At 48.5% G+C, this 16458-nt stretch overlaps 1 protein-coding gene across 5 annotated transcripts in view; it reads right to left on the bottom strand.

The window, feature by feature from the left end:
* The window catches only part of CHRDL2 (chordin like 2), a 38270-nt gene extending 27324 nt beyond the window's left edge, over window positions 1-10946 (bottom strand). Inside the window, exon 1 of one of the 5 annotated variants that reach the window (XR_009545633.1) lies at window positions 9286-10946. Coding sequence is in view for 4 of the 5 variants with exons in the window: in XM_060176830.1 (XP_060032813.1) it covers window positions 9286-9793 (508 nt within the window). In the remaining variant the exon portion in view is untranslated. The remainder of the gene's footprint in view (window positions 1-9285) is intronic. The other 4 variants (XM_060176830.1, XM_060176832.1, XM_060176831.1 and 1 more) reach the window with 4 other exon arrangements.
* Window positions 10947-16458: the final 5512 nt, after the last annotated feature.

Below are 16458 nucleotides of genomic sequence, written 5' to 3'. Positions count from 1 at the left end.
TAGTCCCCACCCCACCACACCCTCCAAGGTAAGAGGCACAGGAAGGGTGGCATTGCCTCTAGCTCCCTCTCCTCTAGAGGTGTGTGTGCCCACGGCTGCATCAAAACCAAGTAGAAAGTGGGGGCTGCCTGGCCACCTCTGTCCCCTGAAGTCCTGGCACACAACCCAGGTCTTGCATGTGGCCCGTGGAAAAAGCTCTAGCTCCTTAAGCCACAACCCTACCTGGAGACATTGAAGGAAAGTTGTCCCTCACTATTCTGTGCCTTAGTTTCCCATCCGCAAAATAAGGAGGTGGGGAGAGTAAACTAAGATCTTTAAAGTTTTCCTGCACTTTCAATAGTTCATGAATTGATGACTTTCAAAATTATAAGACTCCAAACTTCCAAGAATCAAGATCCTAGAATGCCATGATTCTAAGTACTTCATTTTGTTAGAAAGCAAAGCTTTCTGAACTGTATAGCTAATGGTGCTAAGACTTGATCATGTCAAGCTCCTGTGACCTGGGATGACCTGATGACCCCAGACCCCCAGGCTCTCTCAATAGCTCCTAGAGGTAGGGAGGAAGAGTCAGAATGAGGATCAGGGAGCCGGTGTGGCTGAGCTTAAGCAACAAGGAGAAAGAGCAAACAAAGACTGTCTCTCAACTCTCTCTTCCTTCCCACACACTCTCAGATCCCTGTGGCTCCCCACTGTGGTCCTGGCCTGGGGATGCCCCCATACCTCATGTCACCTACCTGTGTCCATCTCTCTGCCAGATGGGGACACATGTGCTTTTCCTCGGGATCTTGAGTTTATGGCCCTGTCGACAATGTCTAACCCAGGAAAGAGACACTCTTGGAGATTTTCTTTGACAAGCACAGGCCTTCGCCCCCTCAGAGCCCTCTGCTTGGTGGATGTGGTATGTGGTCCAGTGACCTGGCTTTGGAGACTGATGGGGCAGGGGTCATACGGGGTTTGATTTTTATGTGAAGCCTGAGTTAAGGCAAGTGGCACAACCATTCCTGTCTCAGTTTTGCACAACTGTCGAATGGGTTAATAATGATCTATCTTGGGGTTACTGTAAAATTAACTCAAATAATATGTGCATAACATACTACTGTCTGACACATTGTAGATGTTCAATTAAACAGTAGGGAGAAATAAACAGATAAGGGGCCAGGCAGTGGCGCACCTGGTTAAGCACACACAGTACAGTGCACAAGGACCCGGGTTCAAGCCCCTGCTCTCCATCTGCAGGGGGGAAGCTTCATGAGTGGTGAAGTAGGGCTGCAGGTGTCTCTGTCTCTCTCTCCTCTTTCCCTCTCAATTTCTGTCTCTAGCCAGTAATAAATAAATAAAATATTTTTTAAAATAAATAGACAATATGTAGATCTGGGCACACACACCACCTTCCTCAAAGTCTGCTTCTTGAGGCTTCCTTTGCTCTCAGGTCTCTCAGGCCCCAGCATGGAACTGCCACTGAGGAAGGTCCAGGCTCCTAAGTCTCATTTCCAGCAGCCCCCCTGGCCCCTCACACTCTCCAACCCTCCCCCCAAGCATGACTTACCCTCCCCACTTCCCACCTGCATGCCCTGGCTAGAGGCAGAGAAGAATGTAGACAGAGAGGCTACAGGAGGGAGCAGGAAGGTGGGTGTGAGCAGCAAGAAACTGCTCGAGAGAGAGAGAGAGAGAGAGAGAGAGAGAGAGAGAGAGGGAAGCTCATCGAGGGCTGGGAGAAGAGCGTAGGAGGAAGAAAGACCTAAGTGCTTTAAACCATGTGTGCTCGTGGTGAGTTCTGATGTTGATATCAGCACAGTGGAGTTGAGAATAGAGACTGAATTCCAGGGCAATGTTGGAGACACAGAGAACAGGGTGTGTGTGTGTGTGTGTGGGGCACTGGGATTGGTTGTCATGACATAGTGCTGGTCCGGCCCAAGAGAGAAGTAGTGACGTGGAGGTAAGTGCAGATGTGAGAACACTTATTAGGTACCATGGGTGGGCTTCACGGCAGACTAGAAACTGGCAGAGAGGGGCAAGGAGCATCCTAGGGTGGGACTGAGGCTTTAGACATGAACAGCCGAGAAGCTGGGGGTCTTGGCACAGTCGGCACAAGAAGTCACCAGCATTAGTTATTCTTCATCATTATCATCATCATCATCATCATCAGGAATCACAATATGACTTCTCACTATCCACTCACTCACTGAGTGCTTGTATGACAGTTCTCACATGTGTCTGTGAATAGGAGCCAGGCAGGGGTGTACCCTGTAGAGTGCACATTACTATGCGTGAGGACCTGGGCTCAAGCCACCAGTAGTCCCCACCTATAGGAGGGAAGCTTCATAAGTGGTAAAGCAATGCTTCAGGTCTCTCTCTACCCCCTTCCTCTTTCTTTCTCTCACCCTCAAGGGAAAAAAGGAAAACAAGAAAACAAGAAAAAGAAATGGCTGCTGGGTGTTGGTGGCGTCATCATTCAGGCACTAAGTCCCAGCAATACTTCTTGTGGCAAAGTAAAATAAAAGCATCAATGGAGAGGGAAGGTTCAGGAAGAGGAGGTGACTCATAGTCTTTGATCCCAGACTTTTCTTTTATTAACATTTTATTTTATTATTTGTTATTTTAGAAATATTTTTACTAGACCATTGCTCAGCTCTGGCTTATGGTGGTGTTGGGGATTAAACCTGGGACCTCAAAGTCTCCAAACGGAAGGCTGTTTGCATAACAATTATGCTATCTCCCCAGCACAGGGTGGTGACCTTTTTGTTTATTTATTCCCTTTTGTTGCCCTTGTTGTTTTATTGTTGTAGTTCATATTGTTGTCGTTGTTGTTGGATAGGACAGAGAGAAATGGAGAGAGGAGGGGGAGACAGAGAGGGGAAGAGAGAGATAGACACCTGCAGACCTGCTTCACCACCTGTGAAGCGAACCCCCTGCAGGTGGGGAGCTGAGGGCTCAAACTGGGATCCTTACAGGGGTCCTTGGTCCTTGTACTTTGCATCACCTGTGCTTAACCTGATGTGCTACCGCTTGACTCCCCATTTTATTTTATTTTATTTTATTTTATTTTATTTTATTTTATTTTATTTTATTTTATGGAGAGAGATACAGAGAGAAAACCACAGCACTGCTCAGCTCTGGCTTATGGTGGTGGTAGAAATTGAACCTGGGACTTCAGAGCCTCAGGCACGAAATTCTTTGCAGAACCACTATGCTGTCTTCCCAGGCCCCAGAAGTTTCTTCAAAATAAAGAGGACTTTTATGTGAGTTTCCTTATCTTACTAGAAACCAGCCTTCGACTTCTCCTTCTCCAGCCCCACGAAATTCTCTAGACACCTGCTAGAGAGAGCAGCAGGTCAGGAGCCTGGACAGGTAAGAGGGAGAATCATTCCAGGATCCTCACATCTAAAATTCCCAAGGTGGGCCATCCAAGGTCCCTCCACAGTCTGCCTAGGACTCTGGTGCTGTGACAAAGTTCTCTGGGGGCCAGGGGTCAGCTCTGTATAGGTTGTGTGTTTGGAAATCCTCCCCATAAACCAAGGAGGCTGGGAAAGGCCCTGAAAACAGCTCCCAGAGAGCTTGAGGTGAGAGGGAAGAGCATTCTGGAACTATGGCTGCAAGGACTCGTGTAGCCCAATCGAGCTGGGTTGTGCAGGAATGTAGTGTTTACATCTCTCTCCTCACACCCACACAGCCATGCTTTATTTATTTATAGTTCCCTTTTTCACACAAACCAACTTGCTCTTCTCTGAGACATAAGCTCAGCGTGAACTGTTGGTACCTGATAGGGGAGACTTCCTAAAGGAGTTAGAAGAGACAGCCTTAGTTCCTCTGTGCTTGTGCTGTGCAGCCAAGGGAAAGGGACCTGATGGCTTTGAATTTGACTTCTCTCTTGAGTATGGCATGCCTAGGAGTGTAGAAGGGCTTGAAAAGAAAGAACTATTGAGTCTGGCCTGGCAAGAGCTGGGCAGAGGTGATGTTTCCATTCTATTCTGCACTGGTCATATCCATTTTGATTTATAGCATCTTAGAGAATTGGGTCTTGGGCAGGAGTAGATAGCATAATGGTCATGCAAAGAGACTCTGACGCCTGAGGCTCTAAGGTCCTAGGTTCAATCCCCCACACCACCATAAGCCAGAGCTGAGCGGTGCTCTGGTAAGAGGGAGAGGGAGAGGGAGAGGGAGAGCGAGAGGGAGAGGGAGAGGGAGAGAGAGAGAGGTCTTTAATATTATCTTTGAGAGATAATGACTGTGAAAACTGGATCCCAGAGAAGGGCTGGAACTTGCCTAAGATCACTGACTTGTGCCAGCACAAACCGGGCCCTCAGATCTAAGGGGTGGCACTGACAAATACACCCCTTCCCTAAGGGACAGGACCAATAGAAGTGGCCGCACACTGCAAACAAAAGGATTTAGAGAGGCAGAAAGGAGAATTTTGACTGCCAGGATGGGTAAGAGACAAGGCTGTGGAACAGCCTTCTGGGACGGGGCCCTGCCCAGAGTCAGGAAGATGGTTGAAACGATCCCTACACTACACCTCCCCAGGGCACTGCTCTCAAGCCAGTCCTTTTCTTGGGGAGCTCAAGAGACTCAGGGTCCCTGCTCAGAGCTGGCGCCATAACTGGCGGCTGGGGGAACTTGAGAGGCCAGTCCTGGAACAGGTGCAACAGCTCGAGCAGCTCCACAGCTGTTCTCAGGCTTGGCTCAGCTGCCTCCGCCTACAAGTCCACGAGTGAGACAGAGACCTCTACTGGTGGGAGAGAAGAGCTGCAGAACTCCAGGGACAGAGACTGGCCAGAGGACAGCCCTGAGCAAGATGTCAGCCCATAGCCCTTTCCCACCCCACAGTATCTGTGGGTATCTGGACAGGTGGATGAGGGGATCAGAGAGCGCTAAAGATCAAGGCAGGGTCTCCACTGGCAGGTCTCCCTGTATACCCGCAGTCCCAGGCTCTTTGTGTACTCTCTACTAGTATTTTTCAGTCTGTCTTTCCACTCCTTTCTTGCAGGACAGGAGTACAAGACTGCAGACCTACACTCCCCATTCTCCTTAATCTCTTTTTCCAAAGGTCAGTGTGGATTCAGCTTCAAGGCAGTTAACAACATTGGCTCTACTGGTTTTAGAATCAAGGAATATCTAAAAGTCAGACATGACTCTCAGTGATGTGTCTGTCTGAGTCCAACCATATTGCTTCACATCTGGGGAAACAGAGGCAAATGGGGCCTGGAGTTCTGTCACCTGGGATCAGGGCCTTGCTCTCCTAACTCACAGAACCCTTGCAGAGAGAACAAAGGGATCTGTGTCTTTACTTGGTAACTGACCTCCTGTAAGCAGAGTTGAATGAAAGAAAGGGCAAAAAGGCAGAAAGAAGCATACTGGATACCTTAAAGGGTAGCGGGGGTGATTAGTCATGGAAGTTTTCAAAAGAGAAGGACTGATATGGGAAGAGGATGGATAAGGGATGAAGAACCTGGGGCTGGCAAAATAGCTCACCCAGATCATGTGCTTCTTTGCTAGGGTTGAGTCCAACCTGCGCTGCGCTGGAGGAAGCTTCAGTGCTGTGGTATCTTACCCTCCCCTGTCCCTGATTACTTCTCTTTATATCCAGAGTCAGCCCAGAGCTGTGAAGCCCTGATGATGACAAAAAAGAAAAAAAAAAAGAGAGAAAGAAAGAAAAGAAATTCTAGGTAGATGCTCATGTCACTACCACTGAGAAACAGGTACCCCAAATCACCAACACTGAGCACAGATGTGGCCCAGCCAGTAGGAGCAGGACCACTTATTCACCGGGTCAGAGTCCTGGCCCAGGAGCAGCATCAGGGTTTGAGCTGTAAACAAACAAAGCCCTGTTTGAGGACCAGGGCTCAGTCAGTGGCTGGAGTTGAGTCTCTTGACTGAGATGAGGGCTCAGTAGGCATCCATAAATATAGCCAAGGGAGAAGTAGCCTTTGTTTGAAGAGCTTCATTCTGTAAGTGAGGAGAAGGCTGTTATGTGTGTCCACCGGCCTTAACCTTGGTGGGGCTGGGCCTGTGTAGGAGTAACACACCATGTAGATGAGAGAATGTTTGCCAGTTGGCATTGCCTTTGAAAGCACCTAACATGTTCCAGGAGGTCTCCTAGCCATCACAGGCCTGAACTTCATACACTAAAATAAGGAGCTTCATAAGAGACCTTCAGCTAGGACCTCAGCAAAGGACTCTAGAATTGTCTCCAGACACTCAGGGATCATCCCTACTAGGTAAAATGAGGCTCAGAATAGGAGTAACTTGTCCCAATTCACACCACCAATAAGTGACAAGTCAGGGACTAGAATCCAAGTCTCCTCAGTGTGACATTTTTTAAAACTGTATTTTACAAAAAAAAAAGTATTTTATTTATTTTAATGAAAGAGAAATACAGAGAGAGACAAAGACCAGAGCACTGCTCAGCTCTGGGTTTATGGCGATGCTGAGGATTGAACCTCAGACCTTAGGGCTTCAGTCATGAAAGTCTTTTACATAAACATTATGCTCTTTCCCCAGCCCTACTACATGACCTTGGGCAATTCACTCCCCCTTTCTGGGCTTCAGTTTAACTATAAGGATATGTACACTTGAGAGGTTGGAGCAGGCGATCTTCAGAGGCTCTCCCAGCCCAGACCTCCCAGACTCTCAACAGACCCCTCTCAATGCTAGTCTACCTCTCCTTCACTGAGTGCACCTGCTCCATGTTTCCTCCAGTGTGTCTGGAGCTAGACTACAGGAGAGACACACTCCTGCCAAAGCCAAAGCCAAATACGTACATACATAAAGACTAGCTGAGGCATAGAGGAGGCAGAAGAGAGGGGGGTCAGGTGGCCAATGAGCGTTTGACCTGAGTGAGGCAGTGAAAGGCTGGGAAGGTGAGGGAGGCTTTGAGTGGGGGACGCAAGCAGTCCTGCAGAATGACTTGAGCCTAGGGCATCAAAGGTGAGGAGATTTGACATTAAACTTTAAGGGCTCAGAAAGCTGTGCAAAGTGGAAGGAACAGCATCCTGTTTTATGTCTCTCTCCAGGTCAGGTCAGGGCCAGGAGATTCCTGCCCCCCAACCCCCAAGCTCAAAAAAGGGGAGGGGTCATCAATGAGTGTTAGTACTTCAGCACAGTACTACCTACACTCTAGACAGAGGAAGAGATGAAGGCACAGAGAAGTTGTGCCGTAAGGAGAGCCACATAGAGAAAGGGGACAGAGTCAGGACTTGAACCCAACACTGAGCACCTTTCCATTTCTTGTTACTAAGGACTTTCCCATGAGTCTCACGCTGCTGGAAGTCAGAGATAACCCAGTGCAGCAAGAAAGCCCAACCCAGAAACCAACCCCACGGGAGTGCTAAGGAGTAGAGAGGCAAGAACAAGGGAGTGGGTGGTAGCGCAGCGGGTTAAGCGCACATGGTGCAAAGTGTAAGGACTGGCTTAAGGATCCCAGTTTGAGCCCCCAGCTCCCCACCTGCAGGGGAGTCGCTTCACAGGCAGTGAAGCAGGTCTGCAGGTGTCTATCTTTCTCTCCCCCTGTCTTCTCTCTCCATTTCTCTCTGTCCTGTCCAACAATGATGGCATCAACAATAACAACAATAATAACTACAACAATAAAACAACAAGGGCAACAAAAGGGAATAAATAAATAAATAAAAGGCAAGAACACTGGACTGGAAAATGGAAATTGAGGCCTCCATCTCTCTCATAGGTATTCCAGCGTTTGAATTTGAGTGCCTTCCCATCACTGGGAGATTCTTGATTTTATTTCCCGCCCTAGGAGTATTCCATGACACTGATGGGGTGGAGTGAGGGGAGAGATTTCACCAGCCCATTGTAAAAGCAGTGAGGAAACCGAGGCTCAGAGGTTCATACAAACTGAGGTGAGACTGTTTAAGTGGAAAAACACAAATGAGGGAAATGGTATTTCTTTGAGAGCCTACCACATACTACCCAGTTCTGGTGCTAGTTGCTATACATGTTTTTCTTTAATCCTCACAATGCTCTTGGGATTTTACTCTTATGGGCTTGTTTGTCTTTTAAAAAGTTGTTTACTAATTAATTAATTAGTTAATGAATTAATTAGAAAGAGAGAGAGAACATCAGAGCATTACTCTGGCACATGCAATTCCAGGCACTTAATTTAAGGCCTCATACTTGAGAATCCAATGCCTTATCCACTGCACCACCTCCTGAACCATTGTATTTTTTAAAAAAAGATTTTACTTATTTATGAGAAAGATAGGAGGAGAGAGAAAGAACCAGACATCACTCTCGCATATGTGCTGCTGGGGATCAAACTCGGGACCTCAAGCTTTAACCACTGCGCCACCACCTGGACCATGAACCATTGCATTTTTAAATAGCCTGGGAGGTGACACAGTGGATGAAGTGTTGGACTCTTAGCGATGATTCTCAAGTTCAGTCTCCAGCATTGTGTATGCCCAAGTGATGCTCTGGTTCCTCCCCACACACCTTAATAAATCAATAAGATTTAAAACAAACATATATGTATAATTTTATATGAAAGAGAGAGAGAAACCAGAGCATGGCTACACCACACACAGGGCTGGGAATCAGCTCAAGGCTCACTCAGGCAAGACACACTGCTAAGCAGCCTCCCCATTCTCATACTCCCACGTTGTGGATCAGTAACTAGAGGCTCGGAGAGATGCCCTCCTGCCTGCCTGCGCTGGTATTCGGACTCAGTGGGGCTGGGACCACCAAGAATCCTGGTCTGTCTCTCTGTACCCTGCTGCCAACCAGAACTTCACAGCCCCACACTAGCGCTCCTCCTAGACGCCAGGCACTGGGCTGGGGAAATCAGGATAGCGCTTGGACTTTGAGGGCTCTGCTTTTGGCTGACCCAACAGCTTTGGACACTTGAGCAAAGCCTTCCTTCCACCCCAGGTTTGCTCCTCGGTACACGCCCACCTGATTGGAAGGAGTGTTGGGAATCTCGAAGGAAATGAAGCATGGGGAAAGTTCTTATTCTTCCTTCCACGCGCATCCTTGAAAGGGCAACAGCCTTTTATTCTGTATCCCACCAAACACTCGGGACTGTGCGGGGGGCGCCGAGACACCACACTCCCCAGCACAGATCCCGGCTCCCTGTCCTCGGTCCTCTGATTCTCGGGTCCAGGAGGCCGCCCAGGTGACCCCGATTCTCCTGGAGTCCCACACTGGCTCTCAGGCTGGTCCGCACAGACGGTTCCGCAGAGGAGTCTTCACCCTCCGGGCACAGGTGTCAGTGGGGCCTCAAGCCCTGTCACCCTCCCTCCGCGGCCCACCCAGCCAGCCTGCCGCCCCCTTACTCACGGGCTCGAGCATGGGAGTCCAAGGGCAGCCCGAGGAGCGCGAGTCCCAGCAGGGAGGCGAGGACCCGAACCTCGGGCACCATCCTGCACCCCGGAGTCGCGCCAGGCGCCGCGCTGGGACCGGGAGAGTGAGCTGGGGAGGACGCGGGGCGCCGGGGGCACCAACCGGCCCCCGGAGCCGGGGAGGGCTGCGGCCGCAGCGGAGAGGACAGGGAGGGAGGTCCGAGGTGGGGACAGGGGGAAGGACAGGGGGAGCACGGGGAGCGAGGGCGGCTGGAGGGGGCGCTCTCCGCGCGGAGGAGGTGAGCGGGCGGGCTGGCGGCGGTGCGGGGGCGCGGCGGAGCGGCGGGTTGCTCTCGGGCGGGCTGGCGGCGGCGGGCGCCGGCGGCGCGGGGCTCCGGCTGGGGCCGTCGGGGCCCGGGGGCGGCGTCGGCGGGGCGGCCGCTGGGGCAGGAGGAGCGGGGCCGGCGGAGCTCGCCCAGGGCGCCAGGCGCCTCGCTCGGGTGCATTTGTACTTTGCCGCGGGAAGCAGCAGCCCGGCCTGGCGCTGGCCCGGCGCTGGCGCCTCCCCCCGGGCACCGCGGGCGCGGGGGATTGGCCGCTCGAGGGACAGGCCCACTCCCCCCGCCTCTGGCGTGCGGGTCTCCCGGACCGACGCTCCAGGCGCGGCGCCTGGTGGAGGAGAGGGGGCTGGGGTGGGGGAAGGGGCCACCAGGCCGGGGTTTAACTCCTGACTCCCCGCGGCCGCCCGAGAGAACCCACTTGGTAGTTTTCAGGTGGCGCTTCGTGGGGTTAGGACGAGATGTGGGGGTGAGAGAGGGAACGCGGGCTGCGGGAACCCAGAGACTCAGCTCAGGGAGCTTAGAACTTGACCTCTGAGGGAGTTGATACATAGCCATTCTATGTTTGTCTTTTTTTTTTTTAAGATTTATTTTTATCTATTTCACATAATAGATGAGTAAGTAAAGAGAGGGAGAGAGAGATGGCTCACACTCTTTTCTGGAATCGAACTAGGATCTCAGATTTAACTCTGTAGTCTTGGGTATGCACCTGGGAGTCTGTTTCCCTGCCTCTGGCATGGTGACCTTACGAGCTTTTAGTCTGCCCACAACCTTTGGGGAGATGAAATGAAATGACAACCGTCAGAGTACCCAAAAATCTCACAAAGAAAGGGCTTGATTCCAAGCACCCAGAGTACTTTCATCAGCTCCTCTCCGTCCTCGGGCACACAACCCAGGTTGAATTCCAGCACAGCTAGATCCAGGGTTGAAAGTCTTCTTCTGACACCCCACCACCACCACCACCGGCACCACCACTATCTCTCCTTGGCCTCTACAGGTGAGGCCTGCACCTCTGAGAGCGGCCCTAACAGTCAGCCTTCTTTGGGAAGAGGTGGTTGACAAAGGTGGTGCTCTTTGCCACCAGAAGATCAGCTCTCTTAAAGCAGGGCCCTGAAGCTTTCCACCAGCTTCCCGTGGCCAGTGCCCCAGACCTGGAACTAACTAGCTAGGGCCCTCCTAGTTCATTGCAAAGATGAAGTACCCAGGTTCTGAAGTTAAAAAAAAAAAAGAGCAGGATCCCTGTCCCAATTCTTTCCCAGACATGTTGTTCCCAGACATGTTTGAGTAAGCACATACATTCCCACCTGGGACTTAAGCTTCCTCCGCAGCGTCTCTTGCCTAGAACCTGGGGACTCCAGTGAGGGGTGTGTGTGTGTGTGTGTGTGTGTGTGTGTGTGTGTGTGTGTACACTGAGAGGAGCAGGAGGTGAGACACTTCTAACTCTGATAGTGAATTATTTATCAAAGTTTAAAAACTTTTGGGCTTGCTATCTATGCAGATAGTTTGCTGGCACTCTAGTTAGATCTCCACAGGCCCATGGAAAGATGTTTCTGAGAAAAACTGGTTTTGAAAAAGCCCTCTCAGCACAGAGGGGGAAGGAGCAGAAATTCCATTCTTCTTGGTACTCCATGCACCTACAGTGGAGGAGGCCTCTGGTCCATGGCACAACTTAGTACCTGGATGAAGAACAATCCCACTCCATGTCTTCCACAAGAGATACTCTGACCTCTCTCAGCTTTCCTCCCAGGAGTTCTGTATGTTAAATGCTATGTGCTTTCCCCACCCTGGCTCCTTGCTACCTCCTCCTCTAGAATTTCTATGTGTAGTCTGTCCTGAGAGGAGAAGAACCACTGAAGAGTGAGAGAGAGGAAAAAAAGATTTAGGAATAGACACATAATCACATAAAATGTACATAAGTAAATACAGGTGGGGGTGGTAGGCAGGGGTGCACCCAGTTAAGCACACATATCACATTGTACAAGGACCCAGGTTCAAGCCCCTGTTCCTCACCTGCAGGGGGTCTGCTTCATGATCTGTGAAGCAGGTCTTTCTTTCCCCTCTCTATCTCCCAACCCTCTCAATTCCTTTCTGTCCTGTCAAGTAAAAAACAGAAAGGAAAATATGGTTAAAAAAAAATGTTGCCAGGAGCAGTGGATTCATTGTGCAGGCACTGAGCCCCGGCAGTAACCCTGGTGGCAAAAATAAAATAAAAGCAGGTGGATCTTACATTCATTTTATAGTCACCTTGGCCAACTACATGTACAATATCTGGAGATTCAAAAAGCATATCCTAAAATAACAGTAGTTAAAAAAATCCTTAACTATGAGGAAATAACTAACAAACAAAAACAAAACAAACAAACAACAAACAGAGCATCAGTATGGCAGATGTGATGATGTGGACTTCATGCTAGAGAGGCTAACACTTGATCTACTGTGCCACCTCCCAGAGCACAGTAGTAGATGTTTTAAAACCCTGTCGCTGCGAGGCCAGATGAATGTGCACTACCACAGCTGAGTAGCCTTCCCAGGGTAGTTTTTTATTCTTTATTTTAGTGAAAGGAGAGAGGGAGTGGGAGAGAGAAGAGACACCACTCTACTGCTCTGCCATCAATAGAGCTCCCCCAGTGCCATCTATGGTCTCCTCTGTGGTGCAGCCTGCTAGCCAGGAGGACTTTCAGCCACAGATCACAAGTCATGAGAGGACTAGTGGAAGGAACAAAGATATTATTTAACAGATTTTCCTTAGCAGCTACTGTGTGCAGAACCATGTGCTGCACACAGCACATGGCAAGGAAAAAAATTCAAGTAGAGACTGGTCTGTATATTCACTTTATTTATTTGTTTATTTTTGCCTATTTATTTATTAACGTATTTATTTTTAATGAGAGATATGGGGGAAAAGAGAGAGAGAGAGACATATAGACAGACAGACAGAGAGAGAGACTAGAACACTGCTCAGCTCTGATTTAGGATAAAGCTAGAGATTGAATGTGAAACTTTGGAGCCTCAGGCTTGAGTCTTTTTGCATAGCCATTATGCCATCTCCCGAGCCCTTCAAGGAATTCACTTTAAAGGCAATGGCATAACTTTTGACAAAAGCAAGTGTTTAGTGCTGCAGATGATGATAAAGAAGCAAGAGAGAGGAGCTAAGGCAGAAACCATGAAAAAGACTTCCATAAAAGTGCAATGGAAACTTAGATGTAGCATTAGTGGCCACCTTATTCTCCACTGTGGCCCTGGCACCTGGCACAGGGCTGGCATTCAACAACTATTGGGTGAGTGAGGAGGTGGTGATTACTTTGGCCCTGGAAAAATAAGCCTACCGGTGAGATAAGAGATGGCCAAGAGAGACCAAATGTGTAGTGGTGTGCATACCTGGGCAAAATGACTCAGCACATTTGGAGAAATGAATTTTTAATGCGGCTTGAGAGGTCAAGGGGTCGTCTTGGGACAGAAATGGTAAGAACAAGAGGAAGAAGAATTCTCAAATCTTATAGGAGGAAGAGTTGGCTCCTTCTGGCTAGCCCTAGGGGCAGAGCAAGGAGCCCTGAAAAGTCACAGGGAATCAGATTTCAGGTGAAGAACTTTCCAGGAGAGCTGTCCAACAGTGCAGTGGCCAGTTCCCCAGGAGGGCAACAAGCAGAGGAAAACAAACTTGACACAACAGATTGCTCTCTCTAGATATACCACCCCCTCACACATAAGGTTTTGGACGTCCTTTCTTAAAGATTAGTAAGTAATAGGTCAACAAGCACCTTCAGCAGCAGTTCTACAGGGAACAGAAAACTTCTGTCAAGTGTTTCTGATGTCAAGCTGAGGGCCATAGGAGGGTTGAAGGCTCTCCTATGAAGATTCTTTACTAGCTCATGTGGCAATGATTTATTCAGTCTCTTGTGCAGCAGGGACTTTTGTTAAATGCTTCAAATGAAGATGTGAAAGAAACAAGGTGTCCATCCTCACACAGAAAAGTGGAAACACATCCCTGTTTTGCTTCAAGAAGGGGGATATACTCTGAGCTATTCATTGTCTGTGCAAATGTCCTTTTCCCCAGTCCTTCTTTTTTCCTCCCCCATTTAAAGGATCCCTTTCTTTTTTTTTTTTTTTTTTAAGGGTTTATTTTTTATTTTATTGACGGAACTGAGAGAATTTGAGAGGAAGGGGAGGTAGAGAGGGTAGTGAGAAACATCTGGAGTACTGTTTCACTGCTTATGAAGCTTCCACTGTGCAAACGTCACAGAGACTAATAGCATGAATCTGGTAGATGGTACAGCCTATTCCACTCCTAGGCTAAGGATAGGGATTGGGGAAAACCATCCAAATGTAGTCTACCAGTGACAGAAATGCAGCTAAGCAACATATATGTGACTACACGCATACTCCCATGGCCACAATACAGAAGGTCCTGGTAAACACAGAGACCAAAAATGGATTTTGCTTGTGGGTTGCTTAGGAAAGGCCTCAGAGATAAAGTTTTCAAAAGCGGAAAGGAATTCCCCGGGGCCACGCTGTGGCACACCTAGTTGAGTATACATGTTATCATGATCAAAGACCCAGGTTCAAAACTCCCAGCTCCCACCTGCAGGAGGGAAGGCTTCACAAGCAGTGAAGGTGTACTCCTGATGTCTTCCTTTCTCTTTCCCTTTCTACCTCCCCCTTCCCTCTCAATTTCTCTCTATCCTATCAATAAAATAAAAGTAAGTAAAAATTTAAAACCCAGGTTTTTTTTTTTAAAGGAATTATTTAAGTAGGGGAGGAAAAAGAGTCTGGGCAAAAGGAAAACAGACTAATAGCTGTGCAAGTAAGAAATGCATGGCAGGGTCCAGGTGGTAGCTCACTGGGTTAGCGAACATAGTACAAAGCTCACAGACCCACATATGAATCCGAGTTCAAGCTTCCTCCTCCCCATCTGCAGGGGAGAAGCTTCACAAGTGGAGAAGCAGGTCTTCAGATGTGTGTCTGTCTCTTTCCCTCTATCTCCCCCTCCTTTCTCAACTTCTCTCTGTCCTATCCAATAAAATGAGAAAAAATGTCTGCCAGGAGCAGTGGATTCATAGTGCTGGCACTGAGCCCCAGTGATAATCCTGGAGGCAAAAAGAAGAAAGAAAAGAAAAAGAAATAAAATAATAAAATAATAAAATAAATGGGGTGGGTATACCATAATGCTTATGCAAAGACTTTCATGTCTGAGGCTCTCAAGTCCCAGGTTCAATCCCCCACACTACCATAAGCCAGAGCTGAGCAGTGCTCTGGTAAAAAAAAAAAAAAAAAAAAAAAGAAGAAGAAGAAGAAGGAGAAGGAGAAGGAGAAGGAAAGAAAAGAAAAGAAAAAAAAGAAAAATAAATGCATGGCCATGGCCAGTTTGGGGGCAAGGTTGCAAGAGCCAAAATGTGCCTGGTCTTGGAGCCAATGGTACAATATTTGAATTTTATTCTATAAGCAACAGGAAGCCAATACTTCTTACTTACTTACTTTATTTATTTATTTATTGCCTCCAGGGTTATTGCTGGGGCTCAGTGCCTGCACCATGAATCCACTGCTCCTAGAGGCCACGTTTTTCCCCCCTTTTGTTGCCCTTGTTGTGGACTTGTTGTTGTTATTATTGTTTTTGTTGATGTCGTTCTTTGTTGGATAAGACAGAGAGAAATGGAGAGAGGAGGGGAATACAGAGAAGGGTAGAGAAAGATAGACACCTGCAAACCTGCTGCACTGCCCATGAAGCAACTCCCCTGCAGGTGGGGAGCCGGGGGCTCGAACCGGGATCCTTACTCTGGTCCTTGCGCTTTGCGCCACATGTGCTTAACCCGCTGCGCTACCACCCGACCCCTTTCTTACTTTATTTTTAACAGGTGGTCAGCTTGGAAGAATTTTAGTTTTGTTTGTTTGTTTGTTTGTTTTTTAGATAAAACAGATGGAAATTAAGAAGGGGAGAGGGAGACAGAGAGAGAGAGAAAGAGTGCCACCTGCAGACCCGCTTCACTGCCCCTGAAGCTTCCTCCTTGCGGGTGGGGAGGGAGAGACCTTGAACCTGGGCTCTAGAACATGGGGATGTGTGCACCCGACCTGGTGCTCTGCTGCCTGGCTCTGGAAGGATTTCAAATGGACAGAAAAGTCGCAAACATGGTATGGTGGTCTAATCTAAGAATCATGGATCCTTCACTGTCTCCTCCAATGTCATTATCATACAAAGCCCTGACACATCTGCCACGATCAAGAAACAATCTGCCGCATTACTATTAAGTAAAGTATAGACTTTATCCACTTGTTCTTTTTCCCCATGAGTCCTGTTGCTGCTTCAGAATCCATCAACCCAGGATACCTTAATACTGCATTTAATTATTGTTTCCAACAATACTCTTTAAAGGGAAAAGCCGTGTGACCACACTTGTCAGTAGAGGTGGTCAGGATGATTCTTACAGCAGGTTTGAGGAAAACAGAGTGAGGGGCCCAGGTGGTAGCTGCTGGGACACCCAGCTAAGGGATGGTGACAGCTTGAATTCTGGGGAGGATAAGGGTGGTGAGGAGGGAGAGACATTTTCTGGTCTCATGGCAGAGACCTCCCAGGATGGCCAGGACATAGAGGAGGCCAGTCGTAGCCCACCTTTTACACTTAAGAGTACATATAAATGCACAGAAGACTTGAAACAAAGATAAAAGATCTCCATCCCAAATCCTTATTTCTGCAACTAAACACTAAATTGAATCTTAAACACCCTGAAATCCAAGGTAAAAGATGTATGGTGACACCCATATTTCTATGGTGACTCCCTAGCTGTGTATGTGTACTCAGTGGCAAGGAGGGTGCTGACAAGTCTGGGGTGGGAGAAGAGACA

Source organism: Erinaceus europaeus, chromosome 17 (assembly GCF_950295315.1).
Source record: "Erinaceus europaeus chromosome 17, mEriEur2.1, whole genome shotgun sequence".
Taxonomy (NCBI): domain Eukaryota; kingdom Metazoa; phylum Chordata; class Mammalia; order Eulipotyphla; family Erinaceidae; genus Erinaceus; species Erinaceus europaeus.
This window is presented reverse-complemented; position numbering and strand designations above follow the sequence as displayed.